General features: G+C 50.9%; 1 protein-coding gene across 3 annotated transcripts in view; it reads left to right on the top strand.

The window, feature by feature from the left end:
• Positions 1 to 3,618: 3,618 nt before the first annotated feature.
• Positions 3,619 to 16,653, top strand: part of CRMP1 (collapsin response mediator protein 1) — a 55,547-nt gene continuing 42,512 nt past the window's right edge. The window contains exons 1-2 of one of the 3 annotated variants that reach the window (XM_071743983.1): positions 3,802 to 3,886; positions 3,984 to 4,194. In XM_071743983.1, coding sequence (XP_071600084.1) covers positions 4,033 to 4,194 — 162 coding nt within the window. In that variant the 5' untranslated portion in view covers positions 3,802 to 3,886; positions 3,984 to 4,032. Of the gene's footprint in view, positions 4,195 to 6,375; positions 6,827 to 16,653 lie in introns of those variants that run through there. The other 2 variants (XM_071743982.1, XM_071743984.1) reach the window with 2 other exon arrangements.

Below are 16,653 nucleotides of genomic sequence, written 5' to 3'. Positions count from 1 at the left end.
TCACTCTTAAATTTCCTGCTCAGAATATAATTCATCAGAATATTCAGAATATATTTCAGAATATAATTCATCTTTGCTGCTCTGCTGGTACAAAGATGAAAGCTCCTGTAGGGAGCTTTCCATCAAATTCTTCTTTTCCCCAAGCTTTGCCAAGTCAGGATGAGGTGCAGGGACTGCCAGAGGATGAGCCAAAATGATAGATTTCCCCCAAATTGCATACAGGTTTTTTTGGCAAACTGGCAGGGTACCACCAGCCTGTAACTGGGCCAGCTTCTGTACCACCTCAGTTTTATCTCTTGGTGAATAAAACTGTTGTCTGAGCACACAGTTTTTAATAAATCAAGCCCTGCAGTATTAAAAAAATAAAAAATAAAAAAAAAAAATAAACCACATTTAAAACCAAAGGAAAACTCTGGTATGATTTTATGCTTATTTCTAACTTAGAAGTTTAATGCTGTTTTCTAAAACATGTTCTCTGAGTCTTGGGGGCAGATTCATCCTCATTAAGACGAATGTCCCAGCTTAATAGTGGAAAAAAAAAAGAATTATTCTTTGTTGCTTCAAAAAAACTGAGCAGGTTTTGAAGTCTGAGCAGTGTTACCGAACCAGATCCCAAGTGAAAACAGAGTCCACCTCTCAGCTTTATGATGTTAAATAAAAGATGCTCCTCATTCAGCATCCTGGACCTCCTGTGTGACCATCAGAAGTTTCTTTCTTTGTTTTTCTGGAGGTTCAAGCAAATCCCTCAATTGGAAAGAAATATTTCATAAAATTAATTTATTTTTTCCAGTATTTAGGCAGGTGACACATCAAGCTCCATGCACCACCTGCCTGTTTCAATAACTGAGAAGATTTGGTGCAATAAATTTTCTTTTTGCCAACATGATTAATAGATCTTAACCTTATCATCAAGAATAAAAAATCAGTGGTAACCCAAATGCAACATAAAAAATTTAAGGAAGCACCAAATCGATGTCCTACAAGCTACACTTATTTTTTTTTCACATACCTCCATCTGATATCCATGTGCTAGCAAGGTTTATTCTGTGGGCTGGGCAAAATATGCTCAGAAATATCAGTCACAATGCTGCAACTACTAAAATCTGTGTGATAATAAACAGTGATCAGGGAATTTTTATTAATTCCCATACTGGCTTCACATAAACAGCACACAGAGTGTTGAATGAAGACAAAAGGGACCAGATTTGTTGTTTGAGTTACAAAAAAGAAGGTGTTTGCCTCGGATGTGTTTTGGGAATGTTCCATCACTGCTTTTTCCCCTGGTTTGGGTGCATGGGTGGTTGTTAAGGAGAAGGATGGTTGTCTGGGCTTGCTTCTGATTTAATCCCAGGGATCTCTGTCTTTAAACTTCTGCTTTTCCTGATCAATTTTAAATTAATCAGATTTTAAATTTTTCTCCTGCATGCCTGTGGGCCTGAGGGAGCAGTTTTTATGTGGCTGGCCTTGTGTTCAAATGGTTTAACCATGGTGTGGGACAGTAGGATGAAGGTGTTGTGATCCATCACAGGCTGATAGGGTTGGAAGGGACCTCTGGAAATCATCTTGTCCAACCCCCTGCCAGAGGGGGTTGCACAGGATGGGATCCAGGTGGGATTTGAATGTCTCCAGACACAAAGACCCCAAAACCTCTCTGGGCATCCTGTGTGAGTTACTCTTCCAGTAAAGAAGTTTTTCCTTATATTTTGGCTGAACCTCCTGTGTTCCAGCTCGTGATCCACTGCTCCAAATTTGCTTCCTCACCCATCTCAGCCTGCTTTGCTCCAGCTTGGTGCTTCAGAGCCATGGGAAAGGTCCCTCACAGAAGTGCTGGGGTATTCAGGGCCTCTCAGAATTGCCTGGGGCTGGCTGTGTGTGCAGGCAGGGGAGTGCCCAAAATTTTGTGGGTCCAGCTGATGATCACCTCAGGCATTGAGAGAGGCAGAGCTGCAAAGATCATAGAATCATTGGATTTTCAGGGTTGGAAGGGACCTTTAAGGTCACCTAGTCCCAACCCCCTGCATGGCCAGGGACATCTCCCACAGATCAGGATGCTCAGAGCCCCATCCAGCCTGGCCATAAAAACTTCCAGGGATGGATGGGGCTTCCACCACCTCTCTGGGCAACCTGTGCCAGTGTCTCAGCACCCCCATGGTGAAGCATTTCTTCCTAACTTCAATCTAAATCTCTATTTTGAATCCATTCCCCCATATCCTATCCCTCCCTGACATCCCGAAAAGTCCCTCCCCAGCTTTCTTGCAGCCCCTGCAGACACTTAAAGGCCACAATGAGGTCTCCTCAGAGCCTTCTCCTCTCCAGACTGCACAACCCCAACTCTCTCAGTGTCTTCTCAGTGCTCCAGCCCCCTGAGCATCCTCCTGGCCCTTCCCTGGACACATTCCAGCCCCTCCATGTCTTTCTTGTCATCAGAGGATGCAGAGAGCTGCAGCCTGGAAGGGACCTCAAGGACCATCTGGCCACCCTCCCCCCTTCCACCACCCTTCCCTGATGTCCACAACTGGTGACCAGGAGCCCCAGGACCCCTCTTCCCCCCCACACCCCCCCCACCTTCCCCGCTTTGTCCCCGCGGAGCCGGGGACGCTCCCGGGTGCTGAAGGGACAGCTCCGCGGGGGCGCGCCGCGCTCCCGACACCCCGCGGGAACGCGCAGCCCTTCTCCCCCCGCTCAGCTTCCGCGGGGTCGCTCCTTCCTCCTCCTCCTCCTCCTCCTCGGCTGGACACGTCGAGCCACGACCCCACCGCTACCCCCCCATCCCCTCCCATCCCCGGTGTCGGCTGCGGCAGCGCTCGGCGCGAACACTTCCGTGTCACGGCTCCTGCCCCGGGGACCTGGAGCTGGCAGTGTCCCCTCGGCCACCCCTCCTCCTCCTCCTCTTCCTCCTCCTCCTCCTCCTTCTCCTCCTCCTCTCCCCCCCGAGCCGGGGGGCAACGTCGAGCGGGTCCGCCCCCTCCCCGCACCGCCCGCCCGGCAGCCTCCTCCTGCGGGTGTGCGAAGTAGGAGAAACTCCCTCTGGAGGGCTGGGGAGGTTTGGGGGTTTGCTGCTCCTTTTTTAAAATTTTTTTATTTTTCCCTTTTTATTTTTTTTTTTTTTTTATTTTTAAATTTAATTTATTTTTTTTTTCCCCCGAAGCCACGTAGCAGCGAGTGACTGCTGCCCACCCGCCCGGCCCCTGTTTATACCGGCGGTGCAAAGAAGCCTCTCCCCCACACACCTCCTCTTCCTCCTCCCCCTTGCCTCCCGTCCCCCTCCTTCCTTTCCTCCCTCCCTCTCTCTCTCCCTCCCTCCCCCCTGGATCATTCTTTCCACCGGGAGAGCCTGTGCACTGCGGTCCTTGCTCTGGGAATTGCTGCTGCTCTTCCTATTCGTCAAGGGCTTTCCAATCACCTGCCTCTGCCCCCCTCTCCTCTCCGCTCTTTGTACTTTATTTTCACGTGCTCTTTACTAACGGCTATTTTTAAATTGCGCTTGGATTTCTTTCTTCCTTCCTCTGTTTTTATTTTATTTTTATTTTTTTTATTTTTCTTTCCGGGGGGAGAAGAAGCAAGGGGCGGCGGGTGGGTGGGTTTGGGGGGGGGGGGTGGGGGGGGTGGGTGGAGGGAGGGAGGGAGGGAGGTTAACGTTTGCATCTCCCTAAAGGAAAGATCCCACCAGCCAACCCCAGCTCCGCCGCTGCTGCATCTCCATCCATTCATTTTTATGGTCACCAGCAGCCTATCCCGGTAGGAGAAGGTGCGGAGAAGTGGGAGGCGGAAAAAAAAAAAGAGAGAGACAGAGAGAGGGTGGGAGAAATCCGGACAGCGAGAATGGCCGAGAGAAAGAGGAACTGGAATAAAGAAGATGACCTGCCCGTGTACCTAGCTAGGCCGGGTACGACAGCCCAGACACCGCGGCAGAAATACGGGGGGATGTTCGCCTCGGTGGAAGGGGCCTACGAGAACAAAACCATCGATTTCGACGCTTACAGCGTAGGGAAAAAGGGGTCCCGGACCCCTCGGAGCGGCAGCCGGCACGACATGCTGGACGGAGGGGACAATTACAGCGAGACGGCCAGCGACATCAGCGAGGTCTCCGGTTCCGTCATCAGCTCCCCGGGAGATCGGGAGGACAAGACCCCGGGCGTGGAGATCCGGTACCCGATGGGGAAAGAGCTGCTGCAGGGCCAGGACAATGGGCAGGTGAGCGGGGATCAGGGCTGGGGGGTGGGAGCCACCGCCCCCTCCTCCCTCTCCTCGGCTCGCCGGGCCAACCGAACCCTACCATGCCGATCGGAACCGCGCTGGGCTGAGCCGTAGCGGGCTGAGCAGAACCCTGCCGCAGAGCCCCGCTCGCCGGTGCGGGGGCCCGGGGGCTGCCTGGGAGGGGGGGAGTTTAGTGACGGAAGCTCGGGGAGTCAGGGACCCCTCCCGTCCCTTCCCGGTGATGCTGGAAGAAGAGCGCGGCTGTGCCCGAAACTCACTTATTGCGGGTGGAGTGGTGGCGGTGGTGATGGGGGCCACCCCAAAAACCGGGTTCCTTTGTAAGGGGATGGTTTGCTCCCGTTTTCCCATCCTTGCCGGGTAAAACGTTGCCGGGTGGGCTGGAAGGCAGCCGGGCCCTCTCCCCTCTTCCCCATCCCCCCGGAGCCTCGCTGCAGCCCCCCTGGGAACAAAGCAGCCCCCGTTGTACTTGTGGGCTGGTCGGGAAAACTCCTTCCCATCTTGTCCCGGGCACAGCCCCCGGCACTGCCCCGGCTCTGCCCCATCCCTCCCCGTGCTCCTTCATTGTCTCCCCGGCAGGGAGCGCGGGAGCATCTGCTGAAACCTTTGCCCGGGGGGGGGTTCTGCACCTCCTGGGTTCGCAGAACTGCTCCTGTCATTGATTTCCCCTCAAAAAATCGGCCTCGCAGTCGTGTCCCTGCAGAGGTGAAGCTTCCTACCTTAGCACCCAGCCTGGGGACAGTGTGGCCCCTCCATGCTCTGCTCCTTCCTTAGGTTCAACTGAAGAGTTTTCCCACTCTTCCTCCTCTTTGATTTGAGTAGGAATGGGGTGCTGGTCCTCTCTGGTCCAAAGGGGTGGGTGCAGGTGCCACAAAGCCTCCCACGCAGCCTGGGGGGTGCCCACTGGGACAATGGAGTGAGCAGGGAAGGTTTGTTGGGACATTGCACCCTAGGTGGTGGCACTTCACTGCAGTGACCTCGGGGGTGCCTTAGGATGCTGCCAGCTGCAGTGCAGTCCTTGCTTCCCCCCCACTCCCCTGAACCCCCTCTTCAGGGGATGCCATGACCTCCTGCTTGTCTTTTCCATCAAGGCCCCAGGAGGCCGTGGCATCCCTTGGACATTTCCCATCTTCTGGGACATCTCTGGTGCCTCTGGCCCATTTTCCCTGCTTCTTCGTTCAGGCTGGGATTTGGGATAGTGAGCACATTCCATGCTACCTCCTCCTCGGATCCCACTGGGCTTCCAAAGTTGTCCAGCTCTGGATGAAGGCTGAGGAGAAGCTTGAGGGTAAAATAAGCAAGATTTGGTGACTGGCTTAGGAAGGTGCAGTGGAGATAACAGCCCCGTGCTTGACCCCTTGTACAGCAGCATTTTGCAAGCTCTGTGTGGTGATTTGGGGGGGAAGATGTGCCAGGGATGCAGCCTGGGTGGGAAATACCTTGTGTCTGTGTCTGTATCATGGGTGGGTGGGTGCTGAGAGCCTCTGATGGTCGTCGTTGGGGGTGGGGGATTAACTTGGGTGCAGCTTTGCAGTGCCTTCTGCCCTTCCTGCAGCTGTGCACGGAGCCTTTGGGTGGGTGCAGGCAGAAAAGATGGAAAGGCTTTTTTCATCAGCCACCTCTTAATAATAATAATTATTATTATTATTATAAATGATAATTATTATTAATATTATTATTTTTTTTCCTTACCAGCTGCTGCTGTGGTAGCATCTACCTGGCCTGGCCTGCTTGTGCTAGAGCTGTGCCAGCATCCATGGGGACAGGGCAGGGAGTGGCACTGGGAAAATCACAAGGAAAGCAGGGCAGCTGGGGACAGAGGCATCGCTGGGAACAGAGAAGGGTAGAGCCACGGGGGTCAGTTCCATGGGGTCAGTTCCATGGGGACAGTGCCATGGGGACAGTGCCATGGGGTTCAGTGCCATGGGGACAGAGCAGGCAGTACCATTTTCATGTGCTACCCAGTAGAACCCACAGCCGGGGGCTTCCTCTCCCCTGTCCCCCCCCCTGCAGAACCCACCCCACGGGTGGGACCCCACCGATGCCCTCGGGTTTGCGAGCGGGGCGGTGGCGGAGCTGGGGAGGCGGCGTTTGCCGGTGCGGGAGGGAGGGAGGGAGGCTCCGGCTGCTGGATTGATGGGCAGGGAAGGGGGGCCGAGGGGGTAAAGGGGTGGGGGGACAGGAGGAAAGGAAACGCTTCCTGGGTTGAGCTGAGCGAATCCTGCTCCGACCTGCAGCCGGGAGGGCGCTGCTGCCGCCGGGAGAGGCAGCGCTCGCCGAACCCCCCCCTCTATCCCTCCCTCCCTCCCCCCCCCCCCTCTTTTCATCGGGGAGCTGCGTCCCTGTTTTATTGGGAAAAAAAAAAAAAAAAAAGGTGTCGGCTTTGCCTGGCTCCCCGTTGCCGTCTGGGCAAGGAAACTTTGCCTCCATTACACAGCTCTACCGGGTCACCCCAGCCCCACCCCATCACCCGACCGGGCTTTGAATTAATTTATTCCTCTGATTCCCACCGCGATTTTTCCGTCGGGCTCGGGGCTGTGTGAGGCGCGCCCCGGCGGTAGCGAGAGCCAACATGTCGTACCAGGGCAAGAAGAGCATCCCCCACATCACGGTAAGGAGATGCCCTGGATCCTTTGTTAGCGGGGCGGGGAAGGGAGGGAGGGAGGCGGGAGCGCAGCGGCCGCGCAGTGCCCCGCGGATGGCGGCGGAGAGACCGCGGTTCCTTGGGGCTGGGTGGGTGCGGGTGCCGGTATCCCCCTCCTCTTCCTGCTGGAGGGCTAGGATGGGAGTGATTTTATTTATTTATTATATATATATATATATACATATATTAATATTTTTGTGATTTAAAATATATTTTTAAATTATTATTATTTTTCCCCCTTTCGTCGCTCTCCTCTCAGCCCTACGCGCTCTCTCCCCCAGCCCCGGAGCTGGGCGAGGAGGGGACCTTGTGTGTGCCCCCCCCGTCCCTCCCCTTTCCATCCCCTTCCCCGGGGCCTTGGGGTGGGTGGGGGTCGGGGTGGGGTCGGGGGGCGACGGTGCCGCCCTCCCGAGGAGCAGGGCCCGGGGGATGCTCGTCCGCCGGGCTCAGCAGAACAAAAGAGGGAGGGGACGAACTGCAGCACAACGTGTGTGTGTGTGTGTCCCCCATCCTCCCCATCGCCCCCCTCCCCGGTAGCGTATCCTTTCCCCCCCACCCCATCCCACCCCGGTGGGGATAGGGGCCGGTGGGTCAGGGAAGGTTTGGGAGGTGGGGAAATGTTTGGGAGGTGGGGAAACGTGGAAAAAAAAAAAAAAAAAGGGAAAAAAAAAAGCGGAGAGCGCCATGATGCCAAGCACGGACACCTCTGCACGGAATTAATGCATCAGGCAGGGCTGGGGATCAGGAGTCAAAGGGTTAATCATAACCATCCTCTGCCGAGCTGTGCCTGTCTCCTCCTGGATGCTTTTATCCCCGAGCAAGACTACAATAGGGCATGATTTCTGTGCCAGAAAGAAAGGATTTGGGTGCTTTGATTCGGGGTATTCCTTCCCTTAGGTGCACCGGGTGGACAGGGCTGGGAATAAAATAAAAAAAAAAAAAAAATAGAGCTGGTGGGGATCTGGGCTTCAGGAGAAATATTCTGGGTTTGGGCACGCAGAGGTTTTCCCCCAGAAGAGCCAGTGTTGGTCTGCAGGCTGGTGGGTGCCTAGGGAATTAATTATTCCTCTTATTATTCAATCCATCCTGAGGGGCAGATGGATGGGTGATGGGGTCATGGCTGCTTGGGGCACCTGGGGAATTGCTGAGAGGGGAATTGGGGTGAGCTCCAAGAGGTTTGGGTTGGTGAAGCTTTCCCAGAAAAGCTGGCACTGGGAAGAGAAGGTTCAGGAGCTGTAGGGTGGGCTGCCAGGTGGGTGTGGTGGCTTCCTCAGCAAAACCTGATGGTGAAAAAAGGAATTATTTGAGCCAGCATTACGAGGCTTTTTACTGCCTCGAGGTTTTCCTCTTACTAAAAAAATTAATAATAACCCTTTAGCCAAAATATATCGTTAGGAGGGGGAACAGCCTCTTTCCCAAAGCAGGGTTTTATCATCCCAAAGTGCTGCTTTTCCATGCCTGATGGCCAGAGATCAGCCTGGGTGATGCAGTGGCTTTTTGGGTGGTGGTTCCTCTGTGCATGGTGTGATTTTTCTGGGTACCTCTGGAGTGGGGGAGGCTCTGGGTGCCCCTGGGTGAGGGTGGGGTTCAGGGTCAGGTGCTTTGTGTATGGCTTGACCCTGGTTTGCAGCTGGGATTTTAACAGGTTCCCAGCCCACAGTTTGCTCTCCAGTTGGGAGAGAAAGGAGAAACTGGGAGAATCCAGGGGCTGTTTGCCTTGGAATCAACAGTTCCTTTTAATTTCTTCACTTCTCACCAATTTCCAGAGGATTACTGGGGAAAAGAAAGCCCAAACCTCAGCCTGCTCTCTTGGATGTGCTGAAGCTTCTTCAAATGAATATTCATTAATGCCAGTGTTGAGTTTTGTGGCCAAATCAAAGGCATAAATTAACATCAGGGAAGTTGGCAGGCAGCAGGCTTGGACTTTTAAATGTTATTTATTTTTTTTATTCTCATGTTTAACAGTTCTGGCCCTTCTTCAGCAAAAACAAATCAGACACTCTGTTATACTTTATACATTGGTTGCTCCAAGCCCCATCCAACCTGGATTTAAATGTTTCCATCCACCACCTCCCTGGGCAACCTCTTCTAGTGTCTTACCACCCTTACAGTAAAGAATTTCTTCCTAATACTTACTCTAAACCTACTTTTCCAGTTTAAACACATTCTTGCTGCTCCTGTCACTCCATTCTCTTGTAAAAAGTCCCTCCAGGTGCTGGTAGGCTGCAAGCCTCTTTCAGGATGCTAAATTCAACATTTCATCTTTCCACTAAGGAATTACTTTGAATTCTGGGCTCTGAGGAAGTGTGATAGCTCTGTGAAGCTGTGCAACAACAGCAGTGAGCATGAAATAATACAAAAATGTCATTTTCTCTCTCTTACCTGCTCTTTTGAGCTGCACCAGCTCCTGGGTTCATGGGAAAAATTCATTTTTGGCAGCATCCTATGTGCTGACACTGCTGTGGATTTTCCTCTGCCAAGCTTGGGGCCAAGAGCACACAAGGAGGGCAGCACCCAGCACCCTGCCACAGCACCCAGAGAATCAGGAAGGTTGGAAAAGACCTCTGAGATCATCAAGTCCAACCATAAACCCAACACCACCAGCTATTATGTCCTCAAGTGCCACGTTGATACATTTTTTTTTTAGCACCTCCATGAATGGTGACTCCACTACCAGCCTGGTCCAGTGCCTGACTTTCTGTAACAATTTTATTTCCTAATATCCTAATATATTTTCCTAATATCCTAATATTCCTAATACTTTTATTCCTAATATCCTAATATCCTAATTTCCTAATATCCAAGTTGCATCCCCTGATGCAACTTGGGTCTGTTTTCCTCTCATCCCATCACCAGTGATATGGGAGAAGAGGCCAACCCCACCTCCCTAAGAGGTGAGCACTCAGTGCTCAGTGCTTGCCCAAAACCTCCCTCTGGGGTCACATAGAATCATAGAATCCTAGAATGGGCTGGGTTGGAAGGGACCTCAGAGCTCATCAAGTCCAACCCTTGATCCACTCCCGCTGCAGTTCCCAGCCCATGGCACTGAGTGCCACATCCAGGCTCTTTTGCAATAGCTCCAGGGATGGAGAATCCACCCCTTCCCTGGGCAGCCCATTCCAGTGTCTGATCACCCTCTCTGGAAAGAAATTCTTTCTAATGTCCAACCTAAACCTCCCCTGGCACAACTTGAGACCTCTTGTGCCCTCTTGTCTTGCTGAGAGTTGCCTGGGAAAAGAGCCCAACCTCCCCCTGGCTCCGACCTCCTTTCAGGGAGTTGGAGAGAGTGATGAGGTCTCCCCTGAGCCTCCTCTTCTCCAGCCTCAACACCCCCAGCTCCCTCAGCCCTTCCTCACAGGACTTGTGCTGGATCCCTTCCCAGCCTCCTTGCTCTTCTCTGGACCTGCTCCAGCACCTCAATCTCCTTCCTGAGCTGAGGGGCCCAGAACTGGACACAGGACTCAAGCTGTGGCCTCCCCAGGGCTGAGCACAGGGGCAGAATCCCTTCCCTGGACCTGCTGGCCACATCTTCAGCATCAGGAATTAAGGAAGAGGTAGATCCAGCTCTGATCAGTGGGGCTTCAGGAACCTCTCTTGGGGTATCTGTTTTCCCCTTTTGGGACACGTGGGCACAGCTGCCTCCTCGTGCTCTGGTTGTCCCATGCTTCATCTCCTGACCCCTTCAGGAATATCAGAGGTGCCTGACTGATACCTGCTGCACCCCTTCTCCTCCAGGCTGCTTTATCCCTGCCTCTTTCCCGTTTCTCCTGGAAGTATCTAGAATGGCAGAGATCCTGTGTTGCAGATTGGTCTCCTTGCCTGGATGCAGTAGGCATCCAGCATCTCCTTCCTCTTACTTTCCAAATCTGCACCTGATTTTTTTTCTTTTTATTTTCTTTTTTTTCTTTTTTCATTTTCCTCTTTCCTTTTTCCTCTTTCCTTTTTTCTTTTTTCTTTTTCCCTTTTCCTTTTCCTTTTCCTTTCCCCTTTCCCCTTTCCCCTTTCTCCTTTCTCCTTCCTCCTTCCTCCTTCCTCCTTTCTCCTTTCTCCTTTCTCCTTTTGTCCTTCCTCCTTTCCCCTTCCCCCTTCCCCCTTCCCCCTTTCCCCTTTCCCCTTTCCCCTTTCCCCTTTCCCCTTTCTCCTTCCCCCTTCCCCCTTCCCCCTTCCCCCTTTCCCCTTCCCCCTTTCCCCTTTCCCCTTTCCCCTTTCCCCTTCCCCCTTCCCCCTTCCCCCTTCCCGCTTTCCCATTTTCCCCTTCCCCTTTCCCCTTTCCCCTTCCCCCTCTCCCCTTTTCCCCTTTCCCCTTTCCCCTTTCCCCTTTCCCCTTTCCCCTTTCCCCTTTCTCCTTTCCCCTTTTCCCTTTCCCTTCTCCTTTTCCCTTTTCCCTTTTCCCTTTTCCCCTTTTCCTTTTTCCTTCTTCCTTTTTCCTTCTTCCTCTTCCCTTTTCCCTTTTCCTTTCCTTATTTCAGCCCCTGACAATTCACACTTCTTGGAGCTTATTCCATTTGTGCCTCTCCTGCTGCCTTTTGGCCATCCCAAGCAGCAGCCAGACTTGTTGTTAGCTGAGCACCAGCCCTGCCTGATTCAGCCTGGAGAAACTGAGCCCCTTTTGAAGCACCAGACCAGCTGCTGGGTGATGGAAAATAGAGCAAGCACTGAACCACAGAGTGTCTGCAGTTTGCTCACGTCCTCTGCACTGCTTGGAAGCCCTTGGTGTGTGTGGGAGGAGGTTTCACCCCCTGGTTCAGGAGATGCTGGGGATGGAGCAGGGGGTGCACGATGCAAAGGTGGCCAGGAACACATCTGCAGGAGCAGATTTCTCAGGCTGGGCAGTGCTGTCAGCCACCACATCCATTGCTCAGGTGGTTTTCTGCCTGAGCTGGCAATTTTTAGCAGGTGGGCTCTCCTGCAGACCAGATTTTGCAGGCAACATCCAACCCACTGCTTCTCCCTTGTGCTTTCCTCTTGTGCAGCGTAGGACTGGGGATGATGGCACTGAAAAGTCTTTTACAAATTATTTTGGCTTGCCTTTTTTTGTTTTTCTTTTTTTTTTTTTTGCTTGCACTTTTCTAGCCAGGCCTCAGCCCAGATGAACTGAAAATTACAGCATATAAAGAGCATATTTTAAATTTTTTTTTTTTGTGGCACATCTGCTCCAGGGTGTGTTTGTTCCAGCAGTGATTGCAGCCATTGAAACATCATCAGTGTGAGCTCAGTGAGGAGGAGGAGGTGTGAAGACAACTCCAGAGAGAGAAGGGAGGGTTGCCAGTCACCAATCTGCAAGGAGGGACATGGGAAAGGCAAATGGTGCCCAAACATCACAGAATCACAGACTGCTTTGGGTTAGAAACGGAGCTTAAAAATCATCTGGTTCCGACCCTCCTGAATGGGCAGGTTTCCCACTAGGTCAGGTTGCTCCAAGCCCCCATCCAACCAAATATCTTAGAAAAAGCAATAATATGCCTGGAAATGGTCCAAGTCTTGGCATATGAATGGGGGAAGGAGGTGCTGGTCCTGAGCTGGCAGGCTGGAAGGATGAGGAAGCAGAGCTCAAAACCTGTGGTGTGACAGAGGCAGGATTGAGCAGGGCAAGGAAAGAGAAGAGCTGGCACAAGATGAGAAAAAGAAGCAGCTGCAGAAAAATGGAGAGAGGCTGGAAGAGTAGGTATTCAGAGGAGTGAGAATAAGTTTAGGTGTAGCCTTTTGAGTTGCTTGATGTGGAGCAAGCTGAGGAATAAGTAGGATTGACTTGGACACGTCAGAATATTTGGAGAAAAAGTGCATTTGCTCAGACTTCTGTGTGAGTTTGGTTTGCAGAGGCTCAAGAGGGGAAACTTTCTGCTTGGCCTGAGCCAAATGCTGATGTAGCATCAGGTGTTCTGGTGTAAGACAGTGCAGGAGCTGCCAGCCAGCAGCCAGTTCACCAGGGGTGACATATCCTACAAAAGCAAATTGTGGTGAGGACATGGAATGGGGAACCGAAGCCCTTGTCTAGCTGGGGATCTGTTCTGTGTCTCCTTGGCCATGCTTTTTTTTTTTTTTTTTTTTTTTTCACCCACCTTTGTTTAATAACATGAAGCCAAACACAGATTTGTGTGTGGCTTGTCAAAAGGGTTTGAAAAGACTGCTGAGTGCTGAGGATGGGAACAGGGTCTCTGCTTCTACTCTTGGTGCAAGATTTAGGCTGATTTAAAGAACACTTTTTGTCCTGCTTGAAAACTCCATTTTCCCACCAATGCTGAGTGACTTCTGGATCCCTTCTTACTCTTGAATTTTTGCTTAATGCTCAAATTCACATTTTTCCATCTGAACAGTTCAGTGGGCTTAGTTTACTTTTCTGTCAATGAACATTTGTGACTCCACAATATTTCACTGGACTCAGCAGCTCTGGAGATGCTTCAGCTGCTTCAGTAGAAGTTGCTGGACTTCCAAGCACTGTTCCTGTGATAAACTTTTTCCTTTTTCCACAGGAGAAAAAGTGGCCGTGGTGTTTAAAGCCACTTCCCCTTGATTTCTTAAATTAATATTCAAAGTAGGTCCTTCTGGGGCCATCCCTCTGGAGACTGAAACCTTTGTCAGAGGGACAGAAAGCAGCTTTGGGGGCAGTGATTCCTTTAATGCCCACAGCAAGTTTGTCAGCCAGGACATCAGGGTTTGCAGTGTCATAACTGGTGCCAGAACAGGCAAGCAGGCAGGTTTGGGAAGAAGAAGGAGGCTGTGTCTGATGGGGAAGGCATCTGATGCAGTGAGGTTCAGCAAGTCTCAATCTCCTGCCTCGAAATTCTGAGAGCAACCACTGGCAAGGCACCACTTTCCTGGCAGGAGGTCAGCATCTCTTTTCTGCTTTGCTGCCACTTCTTTCATCAGCAAGTTTGTACATGAGGAAAAAGGGAGAAGCTTTATTTCCTTTTGGGGGAGCAGGAGCCAGGGAAGCCCACTTGGCAGACACTGACATTTAGGTGGGATCATTTTTTTTTTTTTTGCTGCTGCTGCTGTGTGGATGAGAGGCATGGAACAGAGATGAGCAGCAAAATAATATATTTGTAGGTGTCTAATTTTGCAAGGTGGTGGCATTGGGATAACTTTTGAGATGCATTGGGATAACTTTTTGCTTGTCACTTGATGCCCTTGTCCCAGGATGAAGTTTTGATCCCTAGCGCATCCCGGTGAGGTTTAAAGCCCTCAGCTCTTGTTTAGGTTCTTACCAAATCATGAGTGACCCCACTGATTTCTGCAAAGTCTCTTGTGTAAAATCTCTCTTAAGTAAAGCTGATCATCACCCTTGCACGTGGAGGTCACAGTGCTCAGAGCTGTGGAAGGTTTGTTCATGGATCGGTGCTGATCCCACGGGAGGTGGAGCAGCAAGTGAAGCAACTGGCTGTGACTTTCAGGAAAATCAGATTAAATGAGCCAATAAGACAGCCAAAAAATACTCAAGTGCAAGCAATATGCACCTCCATCCACCACATTTAGTCAGTCATGAATTACCATTGCTAACACCACGCTAAAAGGAAAAAAAAAAAAACAAACCAACAAAATATTTCCTGCTGTTCTGTTTCCCTTCCATCCATGACCTCTGTCAGAGAAGGGGTTTTTCCTTCTGTATGTTGCTGTTATTTTTTTTCCTGGGTTGAACCTTCCCTGTGAATGCCTCGCTGAGATTTGGGGGCTGGTGTAACCTGTGTGTAACCCAAGAGATGGGTGTAACAACACACGGAGGAGGCTTCAACCCCTCCAGCCTGGGGTTGGGTGAAACCCTGGCTGCTGCCCATGAAAATTGTCATCAAGAGGAGGTTTGCTGTGCTTGCCTTCTAAAAGCAAAGCCAAGGTGACATTTCTGGTGGGGGGAATCCCCCTGGAGTTAGGAGCTGGAGGAGGAACCCTTTTAGGCTGGGTGGTTAAGGAGTGATGCTGCAAGCTGAAGGGGAAGCCAGGTCTCCAAAGGGGAAAGAGAAGAACATAATATCTTTTAAATGAATAAAGATGAAGGGATGGTGTGCTGGCTACAGACCAAGTTACAGTGTTGCCACAATCAATATAATCCCTATGAGTTTTGCATTTGGGGAAGAACAACACGATGTCCCAGTATAGGTTGGGGGCTGAGCTGCTGGAGAGCAGTGTAGGTGAAAGAGACCTGGGGGTCCTGGTAGACAAGAAGATGCCCATGAGCCAGCAATGTGCCCTTGTGGCCAAGAAGGCCAATGGCATCCTGGGGTGCATTAGAAAGGGTGTGGTTAGTAGGTCAAGAGAGGTTCTCCTCCCCCTCTATTCTGCATTGGTGAGGCCACACCTGGAGTATTGTGTCCAGTTCTGGGCCCCTCAGTTCAAGAAGGACAGGGAAGGGCTTGAAAGAGTCCAGTGCAGAGCTACTGAGATGATTAAGGGAGTGGAACATCTCCCTTATGAGGAAAGGCTGAGGGAGCTGGGGCTCTTTAGTTTGGAGAAAAGGAGACTGAGGGGTGACCTCATCAATGTTTTCAAATATGTAAGGGGTGAGTGTCAGGGAGATGGAGTTAGGCTTTTCTCAGTGGTGACCAGTGATAGGACAAGGGGTAATGGGTGTAAATTGGAGCATAGGAGGTTCAAGTTGAATATCAGAAAAAATTTTTTTACTGTAAGGGTGACAGAGCCCTGGAACAGGCTGCCCAGGGGGGTTGTGGAGTCTCCTTCACTGGAGACATTCAAAACCCACCTGGACACGTTCCTAGGGGATGTACTCTAGGGGGCCCTGCTCTGGCAGGGGGGGTTGGACTAGATGATCTTTCGAGGTCCCTTCCAACCCCTAGGATTCTAGGATTCTATGATTCTATGATTCTATGAAACGAATTGCCATGTGCAGGAGTGCAGTTGTTAAGGAAAGGACCCTAAAAGCAGGATTTTCCCTGGAGTTCCCATGGGAAATGTTGCCCCAAGGGTGCATTTATTTTACAAGCAATTCCCTGAGTTGGTTCAGGGGTCACCCTGCTAAAAAAAATGACTTCCCAGGGAGAGTAACCTAGATGTGAAAATCAAAAGGAGGGATAGTGCTGATTAAAAGCAGATCTTCTATAAGCAGGCAGTACTTCATGAAATCCCATTTACAGCTCTTTGATCCTTATGAAAGGATTTTAAGCAGGCATTCCTCTTGGGAAGGATGTCTTTCTTCTTTTGCCATTAGGTTTAGAAATGTTCCTAATTTGTAAATATTTTGCTAAAAGCAAGGTAAATTAAATGTATTGCATCCTAGCTGGGTTGTAGGTCTGTCCAGCTCTAACAATAAACAGCCAGATAGATCTACAAAATAAATATCTTTTAAATCTCTTTTATTTTATGGGAAGTATCCCTGCAAGAAGGAATGCACAGGAGCACAGAGGAGCTCCCAGTGTCTCCCTCCTTTGCCTTCCAGTGGGATTTTTGCCTCTGAGGAGCATCCCTCCTGCTCCTGGAGATTTGGGTAACCAAGGAGAGCACAAACTTCATCCTGTGGCCTTCAAACCACCCCTTTAAATTGGGGTTTTCTGTGCCTTTTTCTAACTCACAGTGACCTTTTTAAAGCCTTAGCAACAGGGGATTCTCAGCTGCTAAAAAAGGAAAGATGAATGCCTGGGCTGCAGGAGTGGTGATGTAGCCTAATGCCTTCTTATGTCCATTGCCTTTAATCTGATGCCTTGCAAGCCACACACGTCCAGAGGCAGAGCTGGGGATACAGGTGGATTTGGAATTTAAACTCTTTTCAAGTGGCTCTCTAGCATAAAATCCTTGGTCATCTTCAGGGGTAGTGATTAATCTGGATTTTGGAGAATATACCCCTTTTT

Source organism: Heliangelus exortis, chromosome 4 (assembly GCF_036169615.1).
Source record: "Heliangelus exortis chromosome 4, bHelExo1.hap1, whole genome shotgun sequence".
NCBI lineage: Eukaryota > Metazoa > Chordata > Aves > Apodiformes > Trochilidae > Heliangelus > Heliangelus exortis.
This window is presented reverse-complemented; position numbering and strand designations above follow the sequence as displayed.